The sequence below is a fragment of the Chiloscyllium plagiosum genome, chromosome 4 (assembly GCF_004010195.1).
Source record: "Chiloscyllium plagiosum isolate BGI_BamShark_2017 chromosome 4, ASM401019v2, whole genome shotgun sequence".
NCBI classification, from domain to species: domain Eukaryota; kingdom Metazoa; phylum Chordata; class Chondrichthyes; order Orectolobiformes; family Hemiscylliidae; genus Chiloscyllium; species Chiloscyllium plagiosum.
This window is the reverse complement of record NC_057713.1, coordinates 126,965,168-126,989,443: the sequence shown is the minus strand read 5'-3', so window position 1 is coordinate 126,989,443 and position 24,276 is coordinate 126,965,168. Positions and strand designations below refer to the sequence as shown.

The window sequence follows — 24,276 nt, the reverse complement described above, 5'->3', positions numbered from 1 at the left end:
CAACAGAGTGTTACAAGGGGACATAAATTTAAGGTGAAGGGTGAAGGTATAGGGGAGATGTCAGAGGTGGGTTCTTTACCCAGAGAGTGGTGGGGGCATGGAATGCGCTGCCTGTGGGAGTGGTAGAGTCAGAATCTTTGGTGATCTTTAAGCGGCAATTGGATAGGTACATGGATGGGTGCTTAAGCTAGGACAAATGTTCGGCACAACATCGTGGGCCGAAGGGCCTGTTCTGTGCTGTATTGTTCTATGTTCTATTTAAACCTTCAAGATCATCAATAATACCCTTACTAGCATAAAATTCATTAAAGAGGAGGAAAACAACAACAAACTGCCATTCCTAGATGTCACAGTCGAGTGAACAGCCAATGGGGAACTTCAAACCAGCGTCTACAGGAAAACAACACATACAGACCAATTATTCAACTACAAAAGCAATCATCCCAATATCCACAAATGAAGCTGCATCAGAACATTATTTCAACGAGCCAATACACACTGCAGCACAGAGGAACTGCGCAGAGCAGAGGAAAATCACCTATACAGTGTATTCAAAAAGAATGGGTACCCAATGAACACAGTCCACTAATTTCTCAGCAACAAACCCAAACAAGCAGACAAAACGCATCAGAAACCCTAGCCACTCTCCCCTACATCAAAGACATCTTGGAAATGACTGCCAGACTACTCAGACCCCTTGGCATCATGGTAGCCCACAAACCCACCAACACACTCAACAGCAGCTAATGAACTTGAAAGACCCTATACAGACAACAAGAAAAACTAATGTCATTTACAAAATACTGTACAAGAACTGTAACAAACATTGGGCAAACAGGCAGAAAACTAGCCACCAGGATACATGAACATCAGCTAGCCACAAAACGACATGACCCTCTCTCACTTGTATCCTTACATACAGATAAGGAAGGACACCATTTTGAGTGGGACAACACGTCCATCCTAGGACAAGCCAAACAGAGACACGCACAAGAATTCCTAGAAGCATTGCATTCCAACCAGAGCTCTATCAACAAACCATTGACTTGGACCCCATTTACCACCCCCTGAGAAAAAGAACAGGAAATGACATCACTATAGGAAATAACAATCACCAACCCAAAGAAACTAAAACATATAAATTGAAAGCAGGAATCATCAGCGGTGCTTTGTCGGTGATGAACCGTCTGAAAATGAACCTTCCAGCTCAGCGAACAAACCTACATCCAATGAAACATCAAACTCTATTAATAAATTTAAAATGGATTATGTTTGATATTGACTGGGAAATAAAGGTTCTGCAGTTACACAGGTCTCTTGTCACAGATCACTTTCTCTTCTCTCTGCGCTGCTCTCAAAAGCAGCTGGTGGAACATAGTTCTGTGTGTACCTTGGAGTCTATTTCCAATGTCTTTCCAAGCTGGCTAACTGAAAGGTGAGCCTTTTGTCTCAAAATACATAAAATTATCATAAACATCAGGGAAACAGGAGACACAAATTTCTTGATGCTCATTCAGTTGCCCGGTTTTAATATCTTTCCATAAAATGGCAATCTCAATTACCTGCTCCTTGCCTGTTCCTGAGCCCCAAGTCATTCGAATGAAGTTACCTTCTCAAGAGCAGAGCCAACAGCAGCATGTTTCCCTCACAGAAACCAATTCTGACTCTCTCTCTCTTTAACTGCTTTACAAATTCCAACTAACTCTAACCCTTGAACTAACGGTTCAGACACCAACCAATTGTTTTAGCAAACCATTAAAAACCTCACAAGTCCTGCCTCTGTTCCTGAACAAAATCAAATGTAACTGATATCAGCACACCAAGTTCTCTGAATGTTACAATTTTCAGTTTGCTGACTTACTTAGTATAAAATAGATGCAAAACACTGAATATCATAGATTCAAATTGGAAAAGCAAATCAGGTATAGCAACAGTAGCCTAAAAAACAGGTTTGATTGGAAGCACACTAGTTTTCGGAGCATCGCTCCTTCATCAGGTGGTAGTGGAGGGCTCAATCCTAACACAGAATTTATAGCAAATACTTAGTGTGATGTAACTGAAATTATACATTGAAAAATTGATTGTCTGTTAAGCCTTTCATCTGTTAGAATACTGTGATAGTTTCACTTTTTTCATGTGTACCGAACTTAGCTATCAGCCTCTGCTCGGCCACTTTTCTCTGCAGCCTGTCCTGAAGTCCGCCTTGGAGGACCATGGCTGAGCAGAGGCTGATAGCTAAGTTCGGTAACCCATAGGGAGGGCCTCAACGGGGACCTTGGGTTCATGTCACATTACAGGTGACCACCATTGCACTATACACACACACAGATACTCCTACACACACACACTCATACACGCACAGGCACTCCTATACACACATACACACGGACACACATATACACAGATGCACACAGACACCCACACACATCCTTAAATACGCACACTCCCACACTCACACATGCACCCCCTCACAGACTTAAGACCCTCTGCACTCACTACACACACACATACACTTTCTCACACACAACCCCCAACCCCGACAGACAGACACACACAGACAGATGAAGACCCACATGCACACATATATTTTGTGGGGTGAATTTGTACTTGTAGGGTTACATTGTACTTTGCTCAAAAACTGCATTCATTCATGTAGAACTCTGAGCTCAAAAACTGTATGAATTTATGTAAAACTCCGTTATCTCACTTTTTAGATTAGAATCAATCTAAGCATCATGGCATAGACAGAGAACACAGGGGGCCAATACCTTCAACATATTGTCTAGCTTTCACCATTGTTAACAGCTAACCCGAGAATGCAACTTTTTAAAAAAAGGTTTTGTGATTTGCACATGAAAGAAGTGAAACTATCACGATATTCTAACAGATGAAAGGCTTAACAGACAATCAATTTTTCAATGCATAATTTCAGTTACATCACACTGTAAATTTTTGCTATAAATTCTGTGTGTTAGGATTGAGCTCTCCACTATCACCTGATGAAGGAGTGTCGCTCCGAAAGCTAGCGCTTCCAATTAAACCTGTTGGTCTATAACCTGGTGTTGTGTGATTTTTAACTTTGCTGAAAATGTGTTGCTGGAACAGCGCAGCAGGTCAGGCAGCATCCAGGGAACAGGAGAATCGACGTTTCGGGCATAAGCCCTTCTTTTTAACTTTGTACATCCCAGTCCAACACCGGCATCTCCAAATCATGACTAAAAATGAAGGAGCGACTAGGTTAAAAAATAGCACAAGACTATATGTATAAGGAGCAGAAGCATAAGGAACATTAAAAGACAAAGCATCCCAAGGCCAATGGATCACAACAAGGCGACATAGTCCAGCCATATCCAGATGTGAATGGTGGAGAACAACTAAAAAAAAAGACAAAGGGGTTTCATGAACATCCTCATCATCAAACAAGGAATGCAAGTCCAACAACACTCAAGACATTCAACAACATCCAGGACAAAGCAGCCTGCTTGATTGACACCATAACCACCACCTTCAATATTTACTCCATTCATTGATGCACAGTGACAGTTGTATATACCTCTTGAATGCATCTTCCAAACCCACAGCCTCTTCCAGGTAGACAGAGACAAGGGCACCAGATGCATGAGAACACTATTAACTTGAAGTTCTATCCAAGGTTCACATGATCCTGACTCGGTCACAATCTTGGAACATCCTTCCAAACAGCACTGAGGGTCCTTATAAGCCAAGGTGTACAGTGGTTCAAGAAGGAAATTAACACCACCTTCTGCTGGCAATTAGGGTTGATAATAAATACTAGCCTAGCCACCAGCACCCACATTCCCATGAAAGAATGACCTCCTTCTTTAGCTTTTTCCTGCAGTCCTCACCATCACAAATACCTATCTTCTGCCAATTCAATTCGCTTTGTGATGTCAAGAAACAGCTAAATACACTCAATAAAGCAAGGCCTTCATAGTGTGCCTGCTGCATTAATGTATTCCAGTACTCTGGAACTAGCCATGCCTCCAGCAAAGCTGCTCCAATAGATCACCTCCTCAAAAAGGTGTAAATTGGTCAGGTCTATTGTGTCCACAAAAAAGGATATCCAAGCAGACAAATACTGCTGCTTCATTCTACTCTCAATTATCAGTAAAGTGATGGAAGATATCATCGAAAGTGCAAATAAACTACAGTTACCAATAACCTGCTCACTGACACTCAGTTTTAGTTAAGGCAACCTGGTTTCAGAGCTCATATAGCCTTAGTCCAAACATGGACAAGGAGCAGAATTCCAGAGGAGAGGTTTGAATGACAGCCCTTGACATCAAGGAAGAATTAGACAAAGCGTGACATCAGGGACCAGATTATAATGAAATCAATGGGAATCAGGTAAAAGTCTTCCACAGTAAGAACGCTATTAAGTACATAGGAAGTTGGTTATAGTGTCAGAGGCTAATTGTCTCAGACAGAGGACATTGCTGCAGGAGTTCCTCAGAGTACTGTTCTAGACCTCGCTATCTTCAGCTGTTTCATCAAAGAGCTTCACTTCATCATGAAGTCAGAAGTGAGAATGTTCGCTGATGATTGCACTGTTGAGTTTATACTGCTCAGATAACAATGTAGTAGATACCTGCTGTGTGTTGAAATATTCTTCTTATATCAGGATGCATGCAGGACTGACACTCACAAAACTGAACAACATTCAGGATAAAATAGCCTTCTTGATTGGCACCCTATCCACTGCCTAAAGTGACCCCACCATCAATGGATCAGGTCTAAGCTCTGCAGTCCTGCCATATCCAGTTGTGAATAGTGGTGGAAAACCAAACAACTCAGACAAAGAGGATGTGTCAAAAATATATCCCCATCAATGATGGGAGAGCCCAGCGCATTAGTGCAAAATATAAAGTTGAAGCATTTGCAACAATCTCAGCAAAAAGTGCCAACTGGAAGATCCAACTTTGTCTCCTCCAGAGATGCCCACCATCAGCCAATTCAATTCATTCAATGTGATTTCAAGAAAAGCTTGGCAGTACTGGATACTGCAAATGCCATGTGCCCTGACAACTAATACAACATGGAGACAGACAGCCAAATCAAATCAGCCTCCCTATCCCTGTATTCACAACATAGTAGAATTAAAATACTCAATGACCCTTAAAATCAATCCCAATGGTTCATTATCAGATATTTACATAACCAGGAGCAGATTTTTGATTAACTGATACCAGAACCAGATTTATAACGTAAATAAAAGATTGACCAATTTATTAATAAAGCAATAGCTTTAGAAGAGCAAAGTTAAACCAGAAAGTAAACTAATTAATATCTATGATCTAAACCCGTTCCTCTTGACATCTAGCCTCCACTCTCCCACAAAGAAAGACAGACAAACAGACACAGTTAAGGGATAAATCAAAAGGGAAAAATGAATGAGATGTAACTGGTTAGCTCACTTAAGCAGTCTCCATGATCTGTAATATCATCAGCATATGAGACTATACCTTTCTTGGTTTCTGACGACACCAGGCATTCAGATAGCTTCCAGTAGGCTCCAAGAAATACTCATTTAATTATTGTAACAGATATTCTATTCTTTGAACTTTCAAGAAGTTGACGAGAGGACAACCAGGGAGCAAACAAAGCTCTGTCTGTAGCTTTTTCAGAAACTATGTTTCTGACTTAAACAGAGTTCAAAAACTAGTTTAAACTCGGGCCTCTCTTTACAAGATTGGTTATCTCCCTATGAACTTCCAGTTAACATTCAACATTTGCCATCTGCTTGAGCAGAAGACTCTCCAGAGTCAAAGCATCTATGGAGTAGTTTTAACAAGAAGAAAACTGCGATTAACTTTCAGGTCTGGCCTCATAACCGAAGAACAGTTTGTGATTTTTTTTAAAAAAGCAAGCTGATACTCACGGTCCAAATGTCATCTTCAGCTCTCACCTCCAATCCAAAAACAATAACCAAAAGTAAGATTAAATAATGAAAAATTAATGAGGATTCTAACACAACATTCTGTCAATAGTACTTAAGACTTGTGGTGCAGAACCTGCCAAATCTCTAGCCAAGCTGTACTAGCAGAACTAGAGAACTGGTGCCTACCTGACAATGTGGAAAATTATCCATAACTCCTGCACACAAAATACAAGACAAATCTAACCTGGCCATTTACTGCCCCATCAGTCTATGCTCAATCATCAGTAAAGTGATGGAAAGTGTCTTCAGCAATGCCATCAAGTGGCACCTGCTCAACAATAACCTGCTCAGGCAACATCTGAATGAGTGTGGCATCAAGGAGCCTGAGCAAAACTAGAGTCAATGGGAATCAGGAGGCAAACTCTCAACTGGTTGGAGTCATATCTGTGGTTGCTGGAGATCAGTGGTGTCAGTCCAGGGCATCTCACCAGGAGTTCCTCAGGTTTGAGTCCCAGGCCAACTATCTTCAGCTTTTCGTCAATGACCTCCTTCCATGATAAGGGTAGGAGTGGGGCTGTTCACCAATCATTGCCCAATGTCCAGCACCATTTGCAGCTCCTCACATATTAAAGCAGTCTATGTCCAAATGCAACAAGACCGGGACAATATCCAGATTTGGGTTGAAAAGTGGCAAGTACCATGGCACAACCCAAATGACAGACAATGATCTTCTCTGTTAAGAGACAATCTAACCACAGCCACTTGACATTTAATTCAGTTATCATCACTAAATTCCCAATTACCAACATCATGGGGTTACCACTGACCAGAAACACAACTGGTCTTGCCATATAAGTACAGAGGCTAGAGCTGAAAATGTGTTGCTGGAAAAGCGCAGCAGGTCAGGCAGCATCCAGGGAACAGGAGAATCCACGTTTCGGGCATAAGCCCTTCTTCAGGAAGATTCTCCTGTTCCCTGGATGCTGCCTGACCTGCTGCGATTTTCCAGCAACACATTTTCAGCTCTGATCTCCAGCATCTGCAGACCTCACTTTCTCCTCAAAGTACAGAGGCTACAAGAGCAGCCCAGGGGGTACAGTGATTAACACACCTCCTGACTCCCCAAAGTCTGTCCACCATTGACAAGGCATAAGTCAGCAGTATGATGCAATACTCCCTACTTGCTTCAAAAAGCTAGACACCATCTAACGAAATGCAGTTTGCTTGACTGGAATCATTGGTGCACATCAGTCACTCCACCACCAACACTTGGCAGCAGTGTGTACAATGTATAAGGTGCACTGCAGAAATTCACCAAGGATCCTTAGACAGCATCTTCCAAGCCCACAACCACTTCTATGTATAAAGACAAGGGCAGATGACACATGGGAACACCACCACCTTCAAGTTCCCCTTCAAGCAATTCATCATCCTGACTTGGAAATAAGTTGTCATTTCTTTGCTGTCGTTGGGTCAAAATCCTGGAATTTCCTCCTTAACAGGTCCTCCTTGTGGACCTACCTCCAGCACATGGACTGTGGGGTCAGCTCATTAATCCCTTCTCAAGGACAAATAGGGATGGGCAATAAATTCTGACCTAGCCAGAGACACCCATGTCCCCTGAGTGATTAAAAAACATTTACTCCCTTTACCACTGGCACACCATGGCTCATGTATACCATTATGAAATGCACTGCAGAAATTTGGCAAGGCATTTCAGAGTGCACATTCTAAACCTGTGAGCTAGGCTGCTTATATGAACAGGTGTATTCAATGCTTAGGAACCTAACCTCCTCCAAATCATTCTCCAAGTGACAAAACATTTTGCCTTGGAACTATATCACTACTCCTTTATGGGTCACTGAATTAAAACCTTGGAACTCCCTACTTAACAGCATCATAGGTGGGCCTTGACCCCACAGGCAACAGCAGTTCAAGGCCTGGCTTACCACCTTCTTTTCAAGGGCAATTAAGGATGAGCAGCATCAACACCCACACTCTTTAAATACATTTTTAAAAACATAGGTGAGCAATAATTGTAATTTCAACTTTCAGTTCTGCAAAAACATCGGAAAGTTTTAAGAGCCTAACATATGAAGTGCAATTCAAGTGTACTTAAACACAAAAACCCAGTAGGTCTATAGGGAGAAGAACTTGAGTTTTGAGTCCACTGACCTCAGAACTTTGTTTTAGCTGTTTTTTTCTCTCTACAGATTCTGCCAGACTTGCTCAGCTTCTCCAGCATCTTGTTTTAGTTTCAGATTTCTCACAGCCACAGTTCTTTGTTTTCATTATTGTACATGAAAAGAACTTGGCTAATGCTTGTGTGGATTTGTCTGACTTAGCATTAATCTCAAATACGGTAATGCTGTCTATGGCACTGAAGCAGTGTAATTAGCCAGAAAACATTAAGCAATGGCACTGCAAAGAAAACAATTAATTTGTGACATGGATAAGAACAATCATTGTAGGCATTAATCACGAGATTCTTTACACCAGAGGGGATTACTTTGTAGGGAGAGAATAACAAAGGAAATCCTTTATCACTAATCCTTTATCACTAATCCTCTTTTCATTTTTTTTTTACTTAGATCTTTCCACCATTGAGAATAACTTATTCAAACTAGCATTTTTCTAGGTCACCTGATTAGCGAGTACATAGAATTCACTTAATTACCACACAACAACAGGTTAAATGACTCTGCATCAAAAATACAACACTGCTTGTGAAATATTTATCAACATCCAAAATCTCTGAAGTATTTAGAAGGAAGACAAATTAATGTTGAGCAGAAAATTACAAAAAGAAAAACATAGGAATCTGGATATGAAGTAAGCCACCTAGTCCCTCGAGCCTGTTCCATTATTCAATAAAACCAGCTGATTTGGTTAATTCACATTCCTGGCTACAATCAATAATCCTTGTTTATTAGGAATCCATCTACCTCTGCTTTAAAATTTGGGACGGCACAGTGGCTCAGTGGTTAGCACTGCTGTCTCACAGCACCCGGGATCCAGGTTTAATTCCTGCCTTCCTGCATGGGGAGTTTGCACGTTCTCCCCATGTCTGCCTGGATTTCCTCCGGGTGCTCCGGTTTCTACCCACAATTCAAAGACGTTCAGGTGAGGTGAATTGGTCATGATAAATTGCCCATAGTGTTAGGAGCATTTGTCAAGGGTAGGGGAATGGGTCTGGGGGGGTTACTCTTCAAAGGGTCCATGAGACATAGAAGTGGAAGCAAGGACATTTGACCCATTGAGACCACTCCGCCATTTAATCATGGCTGATGGGTGTTTCAATTCCACTTACCCGCACTCTCCCCGTAGCCCTTAATTCCTTGCGAGATCAAGAATTTATCAGTCTCTGACTTGAAGACACCCAACGTCCCGGCCTCCACAGGCCCATCATTCTCTGGCTGAAGAAATGTCTCCTCATTTCTGTTCTAAATTGACCCCCTCTAATTTTAAGGCTGTGCCCATGGGTCCTAGTCTCTGTACCTAACAGAAAAAACTTCCCAGCGTCCACCCTTTCTAAGCCACGCATTATCTTCTAAGTTTCTATTAGATCTCCCCTCAACTTTCTAAACTCTAATTAATACAATCCCAGGATCCTCAGCCAACCATCATGTGTTAAGCCTACCATTCCAGGGATCATCTGCGTGAATCTCTGCTGGACATGCTCCACTGCCAGTATTTTCTTCTTGAGATGTGGGGCCCAAAATTGGACATTGCATTCTAAATGGGGCGTAACTAGAGCTTTATAAAGTCTCAGAAGCACATTGCTGCTTTTACATTCTAACACTCTTGAGATAAATGATAACATTATATTCGCTTTCTTAATCATGGACTCAACCTGCAAATTAACCTTTAGAGAATCCTGGACTAGCACTCCCAGATCCCTTTGTACTTTGGCTTTATGAATTTTCTCACCATTTAGAAAATAATCCATGCCTGTATTCTTTTTTCTAAAGTGCAAGATCTCGCATTTGCTCACGCTGAATTTCATGAGCCATTTCCTGGACCATTCTCCTAAACTGTCTAAATCTTTCTGCAGCCTCCCCATCTCCTCAGTATAACCTGCCTGCCCGCCTAACTTCGTATCATCGGCAAATTTGGCCAGAATGCCTCCAGTCCCCTCATCCAGATCATTATTATATATAATGTACAGCTGAGGCCCCAACACTTAACCCTGCGGGACCCCACTTGTCACCAGCTGCCATTCTGAAAAAGAACCTCTTATTCCAACTCTCTGCCTTCTGTCAGAGAGCCAATCCCCAATCCACGCCAATAGCCCACCTTGAATACCATAGGCCCTCACCTTACTCAGCAGCCTCCCATGAGGTACCTTATCAACGGCCTTTTGGAAGTCTAGATAACATCCACTGCCTTTCCCTGGTCTAATCTACTTGTTACCTCTTCAAAGAATTCTAACAGGTTTGTCAGGCACGATCTCCTCTTACTAAATTCATGCTGACTTTTTCTAATCCGACCCTGCATTTTCAAGAATTTAGAAATCTCATTCTTAATGATGGATTCTAGAATTTTACCTACAATCGGCCTATAATTTTCCATCTTTTGTCTGTATCCTTTTTTGAACAAGGAGGTTACAACTGCAATTTTGCAATCATCTGGGACTTTCCCTGACTCCAGTGATTTTTGAAAGATCACAGTCAGCACCTCCGTTATTTTCTCAGAACTCTAGGATGTAGCCACTGGGGCCAGGAGATTTATCGATTTTTAGACTTTTTAGTTTTTCTAGCACTTTCTCTTTTGTATTGGCTACCATTGTCAACTCTGCCCCCTGACTCTCCTTAATTGTTGGGATATTACTCATGTCTTCCACTGTGAAGACTGACACAAAGTACTTGTTAAGTTCTTCAGCTATTTCCTTATCTCCAAGCACTAGCCTTCCAGCATCAATTTGGAATGACCCAATTTCTATTTTTGCCTCTCGTTTGTTTCTTATGTATTGAAAGAAACTTTACTATCATTTCTAATATTACTGGCTAGCTTACCTTCATATTTGATCCTCTCCTTCCTTGTTTCTGTCTTTGTTATCCTGTGTTTGTTTTTGTAGCCTTCCCAATCTTCTGATTTCCCAGTGCTCTTGGCTACTTTATAAACTCTCTCTTTTTCTTTGAAACATTTCCTGACTTCCTTTGTCAGCTATGGCTGTCTAACCCCTCCCCGGATAATCTTTCTTTTCTTTGGGATGAACCTCTGTACTGTGTCCTCAATTACACCCAGAAACTCCTGCCATTGTTGCTCTACTGTCTTCCCCACTAGGCTCTGCTTCCAGTCGATTTGCATCAGTTCCTCACTCATGCCCCTGTAATTACCTTTATTTAACTGTAACACTATTACATTCGATTTTGCCTTCTTTCTTTCAGTGTGGACTTGTTTGCCGAAGGGCCTGTTTCCAAATGTAGGTAATCTAATCTAAAATACTCAAAAACTCTGCTTCTACATCTCATTTAGGAAGAGTGTGCCAAACACACACAACACAGACAGTTATGCTTATCTCTGTCCTAAGTGAATAACCCTTCATTTTGAAACAGTGACTTCCTAATTTTAGGTTCTTCTCTAAGAGAAAACCTTTCTCCACATGCATCCTTTCAAGACCTCTCTGGATCTTACATGTTTCAACCCTGAAGAAGGGCTAATGCCCGAAACGTCGATTCTCCTGTTCCCTAGATGCTGCCTGACCTGCTGCGCTTTTCCAGCAACACATTTCCATCTCATGTTTCAGTCAAGTCACATCATATTCTTAACTCCAGCGGATACAAGCATAGATTGTCCAAGCATTCATCAGAAAAAATCCAAACATTTCAGGTATTAAAACCTAACAAAGAGAATGTTGGAGAAAAACAGGAAATCTGGCAGCGTATATGGGGAGAGAAAAATAAAGTTAACTTTTCGAGTCCAGATTGACTTCTTCATTCAACATTTAGATGTTATTTATTCTCTCTAACAAAATGGATAATTTCATATTTTTCCATAATATGCTCCGATGGCTAGATATTTGTCCATTCACTTAACGTATCTATATTGTTTTGTGTCATGTTCATAACTTACTTTCCTGCCTATCTTTATGTCATCAGCAAATTTAACAACCATATCTTCTTTCAATCCATCCAAGTCCATATGTTGAAGTTACTCCAGACAAACCGGTATCCCATTACCAAGTCACCTTTTATTTACATGTGGACAGTCCTTGATACTGATCCAGCTCCCTCAGAGGCAGCTCTCAGTGAACAGGATATCTGTCCACAATGACTAAGTACATTGGCCGATGGAAGGACCGACATAACTGAGCTCAGGGTTTACCCAGCCATTCCCACAAATTTGGGGGAACTGCTGGTGGTAATTTTTGTCTTTGTTGGCACTCTGAGCACAGCCCCACCAAAGCAGCTATGATTGTATCCAATCCTGGCCACTAGAGATAACATTTTCATTTTCGAGACCCCTGGATAACCCTGGTGGAGTTCAGCCAATATCTGGTGGAGACCTTTGCCTGGACAATCACTCTCACTTCCCGTGAAAATATATTGTCCTCTACTGTGATCTGGTCTCTCTGGGTCCAAAAAGATTTCAATTCGGGTTCTGACGACCCTTTGGTTTCTCCCATAATCACCAGCTGTTTCAGTTTTGCCAGGATGGGATCTTTCTGTGTCCAAAGTCTGATATTGTCAGCTGTGACTGGCAGTGTGTCCAGAAAATTTAAAAACATTAAAGATTCTTCCAATGGCTGTACTACCGGTGGTGTAGAGAGGAACCTCGATTATCCAAAGGACACAGGCAGAGAGTATTTCATTTGGTTAATCAAATATCGGGTAATCGATGCCAGATAACATAGTTAGTCATGCATCGGGATCTTGCAATCTTGTTAAGATCATCCAAAATTCAGTTAATCAAATGCTGGATAATCGAGATTCCTCTGTATCTGCCAGCGGGAGGCAGCTCTATGTATCTGCATTTGCCACTTGGCCTCCCCAACGATGTTCCAACTTGTAATTATATGCAGATAGTATTACAGCCCACTGCTGAATTTGGCCTGAAGCTATGGGTGGCTCTGCCTTCTCTTCAAGTACACCTAAGCAGGAGTTTGTGGCCCTTTATTATTACAAATTTACATCCGTAGAGGTATTGGTGGAACTTCCTCCTCCAAATACGACTGCCAAACTTTCTTTCTCTATTTGGGCGCATTTACGCTCTGCATTAGACAAAGTCTTGGGTGCATATGCTATTGGGCACTCCTCTCCTTGGGCAACCTATGAGCTAATACCACCCCAATGTTGTAAGGGGGTGCATTGCATCCAGATCTCACTTGAGATCATTGTGTACCAACACCTTAGATGATGACAGCTGCTTCTTCACTTCCCTGGTGACTTTGGCTTGGCTACATGATTATTTCCAAGGCCAACCCTCTTTTAAGAGTTGATGCAAAGGTAGCAGGATGAAGGCCATGTAGTGTGTAAACTTGCTGTAATAATTCACCAGCCCAAGGGAAAGACCTAAGCTCTGGTATAGACATGGGAGCTGGGGCATCTTTGATCACCCTCACTTTATCTTCCAATGGGTGTAACCCGGTCTTGTCTACTCTATCGCCCAAGTGGGTCTCTTGGGAGCCTGGAACTAACATTTTCTCCTTCAAAGGCGCATGCCTATCTGGGAGAAAAGTCTAAGGACTTTGTCCAAGATCTTTAAGTGCTTCTTATTGGTCTTCTCTATTATTAGCACATCACCTAGATAAATGGCGAACTCAGGTAGACTTTGTAAAATTGTCTCGATCATCTGCTGAAATATTGCACAGGCCAATGATACTCCAATATTGGTACAAACCCTTACTGGCATTAATTGTAGCATACTTTTGGGAATCATCTTCGAACCGTAATTGCAAGTAAGCATCACTGATGTCTAGCATCGTGAAGGACAGTCTTCCTGACAGGTTTGAGTATAAATCCTCTATGCGAGGGATTGGGTACACATCCAGCTGCAAAAAGCAGTTTATCATTTGTTTAAAATCCCCACAAAGGCAAATTAACTCACCATCGATTCGACTAGTACTGCCCATTCCAAAATCCTGACTGGTTTGATGATGCCTTTGCTTTCCAGCCTTCTTATTTCTCCCCCTACATTTGCCTATGCATGACACTGGGCAAGCTTTCCAAAATTCTGGAATTGCTTCCTGGTCAACATGTAAGGTGGCCTTGGCTTCTTTGATAGCCCCTAGACCTTCCTGAGAAACCTCCGGATATTTAATTAGATATTTTAATTCAAACAGGAAGCTATTTGCTAATTGAAAGATGTTGAGACAATCTAGGTGAATCTTTCTCAACTAATTTCTCCCCCTCAAGGTCCCAAGCCATTTCCAACAATCAGTGATAACTGAACTAGCTGCTTCTCATAATAGACCAGAACCAAAGGTGTATCCTTAGTCTTTAATGGTTCCCCAGTATTGGTGTTCAGTCTCGCCAAGGTCTTGTGCAAACTTAAAGACGGGTTCGACAATCACTGAAACGGCCATGCTAGTATCAATCTTTATTGGAATGAGGTCATCATTTAACCAGATGTTTACTTTGATTGGTTCTGACTTGGATGTTGCTAAGCAATTTAACAGTTCCAAACCAGGCATAACTGGTCATTCCAGGGTGTGCACTCTCCTGGACACTGGCCTGACAATTCGCTTACTCAGTTTAGGTCTAGTAGGACACTTTTGCTATCTGAAGTCTGCACATTGGCAGCAACTATAATGGCTTGCCAGCCCACATCCTGAAGAAAGTGTTAAACATTTGGCCAAGGCTTGGCTTTGTTTTGAGGTTTTGCTGTTAACTGGCCGAGAGTCTCTCTGTTCAGGGTCTGTCCTGAGTAAGGCTCTGCAATTGCCTTCACTCAAGTGGTGTTCCCCAAGCTCAGTCAGACTGGTGAGGGGTTCCACTCCCATTGGAATATCCTACAAGCTATATGCTCCACATTGCACATTTTCTAATAATAAAGTTAGTGTAGTGCCTGTTTGAAGTCCAGTTGGGCGTCAGCTTGGAGGTTTTTTTTGCATGGTTACATCATTGATCCCGCATACCAAACGGTCTCTCAGCATCTTGTTAAGGGTTAAACCGAAGTCACGTGCCTCTGCCAGTCATCTTAATCTGGTCTGGTTCTTCAATTGCCAAGTAAAACTGATAGCATCTCAGAATGAGATGGATTGGGGGGGGGGTCATAATATTTTGTGACCAAATCCGTCAACTGTTGAAAGGTTTTAGCACCTGCTGCCTCAGGGAAAGTTAGTCTCCAATTGCCAAGTAAAACTGATAGCATCTCAGAATGAGAGGGATTGGGGGGGGGTCTCCTAATAACTGAAAAAGATGCCGGTCCACAAGTTGTCAGGAGAATTTCATCTGCCCCAGTGTCATTTGCACAGAAAATGTAATGCATTCTTTCCACATTCTAGGCCCTATCTTCGATGTCAGAATCGAATGAATCAAGCTTCCCAAACAATGGCATGATACCAGAGATGTTTACCCTAACTCAAAGACAACTGTTGTGAGTGAATATCTTCAGGCTTTTCTCTCACCATTGAAATAACTCCACAGAGGCCAGTACCCCTTCACTAAGACACCCTTTATTGGTATGTGGAGAGTCCTTGACACTGATTCAGCTCGTAGAGCTGTAAGAGTCTGACAGTCTTATTCTTATCTGTCAGCCAGGGCTCCCTGATTGTAACAAATTAACAGCCCAAATCAGGGAACTCATATTCTATGAGGTTTGCCTGGTTGAGCTCATTACAATCACTACATAAATAAATTGTAGGAGGTTGAACAAACGACTGCCAGCAAGAAATCGGTCCCCACCAGCTAGCCAATTATTTTCCATGCTAATACATTACCCGCTACACTGTGAGCTTCTACTTGCAGCAGTAACCTTTGACAAAACCCATTTGCTTCACTACTGTCTTTTGGGGAAGGAAATCTGCCATCCTTGGCTGGTCTGGCCCACATGTGACTCCAGACCACAGCAATGTGGTTGACTATTAATTATGGGCAATTAGAAATGGGCAATAAATGCTGGCCGAGCCACCAATGCCCTCATCTATGAATAAATCAAAAAAAGTGGTATCATATCAAATACTTTCTGGAAATCTAAACACAACATATCCAGTGGTTCCCCTTTATCCACAGCAGATATTACTTCCTCAAAGTATTCCAATAAATTGGTTAAATATGATCTCACTTTCAATAAAAACACTGACTTTGCCTGAATATACTTAATATTCTAAGTATGCAGTGAGTAACACTTGGTGCTGTAGGAATAACAGCACCCCACTGTTTGGCAGCTCTTGGTGGCAAGACATGATCCTGAAAAGGGGTGGCAGTCTCACCGAATAATAACTAAAAGCTTGTCAGTCAAGAAATGAAAGCAGAGAGGGCCTTGCAATCAGACATGGTCTCAGCCCAGACATTTATGCTGGGGTGTGGAGAGCCCAACCACAACTCATTGTAAAATAATGCAACAAAACTAAACATCTATTAGTTGAATCCAATAAAAAAACCTGGCAATTATCACATTCATGGGACATGCTTTCTCAGCTTATGAAGAGTCAGAGAAAGATCAAGGTTATATTGGGCCACTGAAGAATGTTCAAAGACAATTTACAAAGGACTCAAAACATTCCAGAAATATTAAATGAGTATTTTGCAACTAACTTCACTTTTGAAGATGATGCACCATTGTTAGAACTTTAGAATAAAAAGGGGGCCATACTACCAGTGCTTCACCAGAGACTCTCTGATGATGTTACCGAGTATGGTGACAAAACATCTGAAAACGAACCTTCCCGCTCAGTGAGCAAATTTACATCCATAACATTACAATGCTGCTTACTGTGAAACTGTTAAGAATACAATAGGCTAACTTATTATTTTATCATAATGAACTTTAAAGTAGACAATGTAATCGATTTGGATGATATCCACCCAAGTTTCTTCAGGGTGACAGGACTGGTGATATGTGAGAAACTTTTGCATATGATTATTAACTTGCTGGATTCTACGACTGCTCTCTTAGACTTGACTGAGGCTAAAATAGTTCCAACCTTGAAAAAAGACAAGATGATTCAATGATTGTAAGCTCGTTGACTCCACATTAGTAAAAGGAAAATATTTGAGGAGATCATTTGGATCCAATATAACTACTTGTGTTGATCAAAATAGTGATTTTAAAGAGTGACAAATTCTCAAGACCAGATGGTTTCCATTCCAGGATTTTAATGATTTTAGAACAATGTGAAAACATTGCAAATAGCCAAAAACAATTTTCCGAAGTCTTTTTGAGGTGCAAACTAATATTTTCAATTCAAAAACTAACCATGTCACTCGAAAAAGATAAGAGAAAAAGCAAAGGTATTAAAGAGTATTAATCTAATATCGCATAATCACAGAGTTACTGCAACGCAGAAGTAAGCCTTTCGGCTGACCATGCCTACACTGGCTCTTCAAATGAGCATCATTGCCCATGCCTGCCTTCTTCCATATCCTTGCACACTATTTCTACCCAAATAATGCTCTGTTGAAGGCCTCAAATTGAACTTGCCTCCAATGCATTTCCAGGCGATGCATACCATAACCAAACTATTTGCTGTGTCATAGTCTTAGAGATGTACAGCACAGAAATAGACCCTTTGGTCCAACTATTCCATGCCAACCAAACATCCTAAATTAATCTAGTCCCATTTGCCAGCACTTGGCCCATGCCCCTCTAAACCCTTCCTATTCATATACCCATCCAGATGCCTTTTAAATGCTGTAATTGTCCCAGCCTCCACCACTTCCTCTGGCAGCTCATTCCATACATGCACCATACTCTGTGCGAAAAAGTTGCCCTTAGGTCTCTTATATCTTTCTCCTCTCACCCTAAATCAATGCCCTCTCGTTCTGGACTCCCCATACCCAGGGAAAATACTTTGTCTATTTATCTTATCCATGCCCCTCATGATTTTATAAACCTCTATAAGGTCACCCCGCAGCCTCCGATCCTCCAGGGAAAACAGCCCTGGCTATTCAACCTCTCCCTATAGCCCAAATCCTCCAACCCTGGCAACATCCTTGTAAATCCTTTCTGAATCCTTTCAAGTTTCACAACATCCTTCCTATAGGAGGGAGACCAGATTTGCACATAATATTCCAAAAGTGGCCCAACCAATGTCCTGTACAGCCTCAACATGACCTCACAACTCCTATTCTCAATGTTCTGACCAATAAAGGAAAGCATACCAAATACCTTCTTCAATATCCTATCTACCTGTAACTCCACCTTCCAGGAACTATGCACTCCAAGGTCTCTTTGTTCAGTAAAACTCTTCAGGACTTTACCATTAAGTGTATAAGTCCTGCCCTGATTTGCCTTTCCAAAATGCAGCACTTCACATTTATCTAAATCAAGCTCCATCTGCCACACCATTGGCCCATCTTATCAAGGTACCATTGTTCTCTGAGGTAACCTTCTTCGCTGTCCACTACACCTCCAATTTTGGTGTCATCTGCAAACGTACTAACTATACCTCTTATGCTCACATCCAAATCACTTATGTAAATGATGAAAAGTCGTGGACCCAGCATCGATCCTTGTGGCACTCCACTGGTCATAGGCCTCCAGTCTGAAAAACAACCCTTCACCACCACCCTCTGTCTTCTACCCTGGAGCCAGTTGTGTATCCAAATGGCTAGTTCTCCCTGTATTCCATGAGGTCTGACCTTGCTAACCAGTCTAGCATGAGGAACCTTGTCAAACACCTTATTGAAATCCATACTGAATAACCTGTTTCTCATATCACCCATGCTTCTATTGCACAGCACTTTAAATCTACGCCCTCGTGTTCTTGTTCCTTTTACAAGTGGGAACAGCTTCTCCTTATTAAATCCATCTCGCCCACTAATGATTTTGAAAACCTCTATCAAGTCTCTTCTCAGCCTCCTTCTCTCCTGGGAGAAAAGTCCCAAATTCACCAATCTATCCTCATAATTTCAGTTTCTGTTACCTGGAAGAATTCTTGTAAGTTGCTTCTGCACTCTCTCCAATGTATTCACTTCTTTCCTACGTGACTGCTACAACTGAGGTCTAACAAGTGTCTTATAGTAAGTTGAATATCACCCCAGATAGTTAATTTAGATACCAATTAATAGAGTAAAGGACACTGTATACTTTACTTACTGCTCTCTCCACCTATCCTGCAACCTTCAATGATCTGTGCACATACACATCTAGGTCTCTCTGTTCATTGATTTTTTTATGGGCCCAATTCTCTCCCTAGTTGCTCCTTTGCTATTAATATACTTGTAGAATCTTTTTGGATTATCCTTAACCTTATCTGCCAACACTATCTCATATCTCCCTTTTGCCCTCCTGATTTCCTTCTTAAGAACTGCCCTACACCCCTTATTCTCTTCAAGAGATTGACTTGATCCGAGTTGTCTATACCTAACATATGTCTCCTTATTCTTGACCAGAGCCTCAAAATCTCTATTCATCTATTGTTCCCTACTTTCATCAGCCTTATCATTCACTAACAGGAACATAATTCCTCTAAACTCTAGTCATTTTACTTTTGAAAGCCTCCCACTTGCCAGTTGCCCTTTTACCTGCAAACAGTCCACTCCAATCAACTTCTGAAAGTTCCCGTCTCATACCGACAAAATTTGCCTTACTCCAATTAAGAACTTTTAACTTTTATAAAATGGCTTATGTTTTCCATAACTATTTTAAAACTAATAAAATTATGATCACTGGTCCTAAAGTGCTCCCCCACTAACACTTCAGTCACTTGGTCTGCTTTATTTCCCAACAGAAGATAGAGTTTTGTTCCTTCTCTCCGAGCTATAGCTACATATGGATAAAGAAAATTTTCTTGAAAACATTTAACAAATTCCTCACCATCCAAGCCCTTAACACTACGGCAGTCCCAGTCTGTGTTTGGAAAGTTAAAATTCCCTACTATCACAACTTTACTATTCTTACATACATCTGAGATCTGTCTGCATATTTGCTCCTCAGTTTCCTGCTGACCACTGGGGAGCCTATTCCTGATGACGGGCTTTTGCCCGAAACGTCGATTTTACTGCTCCTCGGATGCTGCCTGAACTGCTGCGCTCTTCCAGCACCACTAATCCAGAATCTGATTTCCAGCATCTGCAGTCATTGTTTTTACATAGCCTAAAGTACAATCCCATCAAGGTGATCATGCCCTTCTTATTACTGAGTTCCATCTTTATAGCTTCATTGGACGATCCCTCAGAAATACCCTCTCTAAGTACAGCGGTAATAGAATCTGGTTTCCAGCATCTGCAGTCATTGTTTTTACATAGCCTAAAGTACAATCCCATCAAGGCGATCATGCCCTTCTTATTACTGAGTTCCATCTTTATAGCTTCATTGGACGATCCCTCAGAAATACCCTCTCTAAGTACAGCGGTAATATTTTGTCTAATTAAAGACGCCACTCCCCCTCCTTTCTACCCTTCATATAGCTTCTAAACCTAGATTCCTAGAAGCATGACATTCCAACTGGAACTCTATCAACAAACACTTTTACTTGGATCCCATTTGCCACGCCCGAGAAAAAGAACAGGAAATAACACCACCACAGGAAATGGCGTTATCACAGGAAAAGACATCAGGAAATTACATTACCAACTCAAGGAAACCCAAACATATAAATAGAAAGCGGACCATTCCACCAGTGCTTCATCCGGAGGCTCAATGATGATGTTATCTAGTATGGTCTGAAAACGTTTCCAGCTCAGCGAGCAAACCTACATCCAACATCTAAACCCCAGAACATTGAGCTGCCAGTCCTGTCTCTCCCTCAGACATGTTCCTGTAATAGTTATGATGTCTCAGTCCCATGTTCTCCTCTATGCCCTGAGTTCATCTGTCTTATCTATAAGACCCCTTGTGTTAAAACAAATGTAGCTTAATTCATCAAAGTTATTTCATTCTCTGACTTGCTCTTGCTTGCCTTTTCTACTTAATTTGCTATCTTTAACTTCAGAACCATTCTCACCTGTCTTTCTGTTCTCACTAATACTTAGGATCCCCCCACCTGGCTTCCCTACTAGGTTAAAAGCTCTCAAATAGAAGTAGCAAATCTAGGACTAGCTAGGATATTGGCCTGTCCTCAGTTCATGTGAAACCCGATCCTTTTGAACAGGTCTCTTTTTCAACAGAGATCCCAATGATCCAAAAATCTGAATTGTTGCCCATTGCACCATAGAACATAGAACAGTCCAGGCCCTTCGGTCCTCGATGCTGTGCTGGCCTTTTATCCTACTCTAAGATCAGACTAACCTACATACCCTTCATTGTACTAACTTCCATGTGCCTATCCAAGACTCACTTAACTGTCCCTATCTACTCAGCCACCGATTTATGTACTCTATCTTCTCATTCTTACTTTCACTAGCATGTGGCACAGGGAGTAATCCAGAGATTATTACCTTTGAGGTTTTGCTTTTTAATCTCCTACCTAACTTCCTATATTCCCTCTGCAAAGCCTCAACCCTTTCCCTCATTATGTTGTTCTTACTAATGTGTGCGACAATTTCCGGTTTCGCACTCTCCTCTTTGACAATATGCTGCAACCACTCTGAGACATCCTTGGCCCTGACATCAGGGAGGCAACATATCTTCCTGATTTCTCAATTACAGCCACAGAATCTCCTGTCTGTGCCCCTGACAGGAAAGTCCCCTACATCAACTACTCTTTTTAACCTTGACAAACCCTGCTTAACGTAAGATTCCTTTTCAAAACATTTAATTAGGCTCATCAGGTCTTTTCTATCTTTTACAATGCCATGCTGGCTTTCTCCCTGATCAGTTTAAAATTTTCAAGATGTCCAGTCACCTACACTCTATAATGTCCAGCCCATTGTAATTGAATGGCATGGTAAATGGTTTATGATAAAACTCTGGTTAGCCAAATCTATGTTCAATTACAAACTGGAAATTTTGACTCGTACTTTGGCAATGAAACATGGAATGTGTAATGCAAATAACCATCACCAATAGAAAATGTAAGTGGTACAGTTACACAGATCTTACAGAATAGAGAATTGCTCGCTACATTGATTTGTAAGAACATAAAGAGATTTTCACATACGCACCCAGTTCCTCTGAAACCTATCAAATGTACTCTTCATTTAAGGTGTGTGAAGGCTATAGAATTAATTATAATTTTCCTTATTGCTAGATGTAAACACCTACCTCAAAATTGACAGGCAAGTTGCGCTTCAAAGCAATCTCAAACACCAAGCTGATTTCAGACTTGTTGATATCGGTTTCCTCCTCTTCATTTGAAATTTCTTCACTCTTTGAAATATAAGAGAAGGAATTTTATTTTAGTTAGTTATCTTAGTTGTGGTCTGCAATGTAATATGATTTATATGTAGATGGTGTCCCTCAGTAGCCATTCAAAAACACAAATGTCTAATTTCAAATATATACTGCCAACACCATGTTCTACCTGACCAACATTTCCTTTGATACCTCCTTTGTCTTCACATTACCAGTTTATTTGCCCAAGGTCCAATACTGGATGAGCAGAAATTTCCTCAAATACTTAACACCTAAGCCATTATTTTTAGACCATACTAGAAACTCTGTTCCCTTGAATGAATGATATGTTGTTTTGATTGCATTGAGTTTTTGGAGGGTTTTTCATCATGAGGCCTAGCAAGGTGCCTCATCCTTTTTTTTGTAACCAAACCCACCTCACTAACTACCTAACCTACCCCTATGGCATCCTTTTCCTCTGATTCTGTCTTTACCTTGCTGCATGCCCGGAATAACTTGCCATTTAAGCAATGGCTACAGAAGGAGCAGCATCCTGGACTGCTGACCACCCAGGCAAGCACTGTCATTCCACGACTGCTCTGCTGTATGACAGATTATCAATAGAACGATACCAGAAAAGGGGAAGATGGTGCACTGATTCGCTGACAGGGTCCTGAATTGCCCAGTGGCAGGGTAGTCCAGGGAAGGGGCATTCTTTTCTCAGAGAATCAGTAGGGGAGGGGAGGGGATGTTCTCTTTCCAGAGGGCCAGAGGCGGTGGCCACAACACCAGCAGCCTGGACAGAGGTTGTTACTCAGGTCAGTCAGGTTTCCACAGTGCAAGGCCAGCAGTGTGGCAAAAAGATCAATTCTGTCAGGGTAGGTGCCATACAACTCTTACCGTTACCTCACATTCATTCTCTTCCTGCTAATGCACCCAACTCCCACCAAGGCTCAATATCTGTCACTCTCACTTATCCCATCAACATCTCTATTTGCTCTCATATACCCCCAGTCCATACACCATTCACCCTGTATGGACTCTGTAATGCTTACTCACTCGCATGGGTCACCTCACCATGTTTTGACTACCTGCACCAGCACGAACAGATGTGCCGTTGATTTCATCTTGTTCCAGAAAAAAAAGTCCATACTGGGGCAGAAAGAGCCTATACAGTTGGAGGGATGTCTGACATCCAGTTCCTTATCTGCTTTGAGTAAAGAATCCCGTCCCTTGCAAGAAAACACCCTGTGGGGATGCCTAGACATCTAGGTTCCAGCAACTGTGTAAGTAACATTCTTTATTCCACTACAACTCTCACAGTAATCTAGGGTCAGTGTCATTCTTTGCAGCCCACTTCCAACCATTGGCATCTATACCTTCTCTTTCTTGGTTTTGCATTACCTGTAGGATGTCCAGCAGAGAAATGGCCTGCTCCCCCAGGACTACCTCCCTGACATATAGAATAGGCATTTAGGATGATTGAGGAGAAAGTGAGGTCTGCAGATGCTGGAGATCAGAGATGGAAATGTGTTGCTGGAAAAGCGCAGCAGGTCAGGCAGCATCTAGGGAACAGGAGAATCGACATTTCGGGCATTAGCCCTTCTTCAGGAATGAGGAAAGTTGGTCCAGCAGGCTAAGATAAAAGATAGGGAGGAGGGACTTGGGGGAGGGGCGCCGGAAATGTGATAGGTGGAAAGAGGACAAGGTGAGGGTGATAGGTCAGACTGGGGGGGGGGCGGAGAGGTCGGGAAGAAGATTGCAGGTTAGGAAGGCGGTGCTGAATTTGATGGATTTGACTGAGACAGGCTGGGGGGAGGGGAAATGAGAAAACTGGTGAAATCCGAGTTCATCCCTTGTGGTTGGAGGGTTCCTAACCGGAAGATGAGGCGTTCTTCCTCCAACCATCGTTTCGCTGTGGTCTGACGATGGAAGAGTCCAAAGACCTGCATATCCTTGGTGGAGTCGGAGGGGGAATTGAAATGTTGAGCTACAGGGTGGTTGGGTTGGTTGGTCCGGGTGTCCCAGAGGTGTTCTCTGAAACGCTCCACAAGTAG

At 41.9% G+C, this 24,276-nt stretch overlaps 1 protein-coding gene across 6 annotated transcripts in view; it reads right to left on the bottom strand.

Moving 5' to 3' along the window:
* stau2 (staufen double-stranded RNA binding protein 2) overlaps positions 1-24,276 on the bottom strand; it is a 362,332-nt gene that overhangs the window by 200,909 nt on the left and 137,147 nt on the right. For all 6 annotated transcript variants that reach the window (XR_006311520.1, XR_006311521.1, XM_043689168.1 and 3 more), the window contains one exon: positions 22,151-22,255. Coding sequence is in view for 4 of the 6 variants with exons in the window: in XM_043689168.1 (XP_043545103.1) it covers positions 22,151-22,255 (105 nt within the window). In the remaining 2 variants the exon portion in view is untranslated. The remainder of the gene's footprint in view (positions 1-22,150; positions 22,256-24,276) is intronic.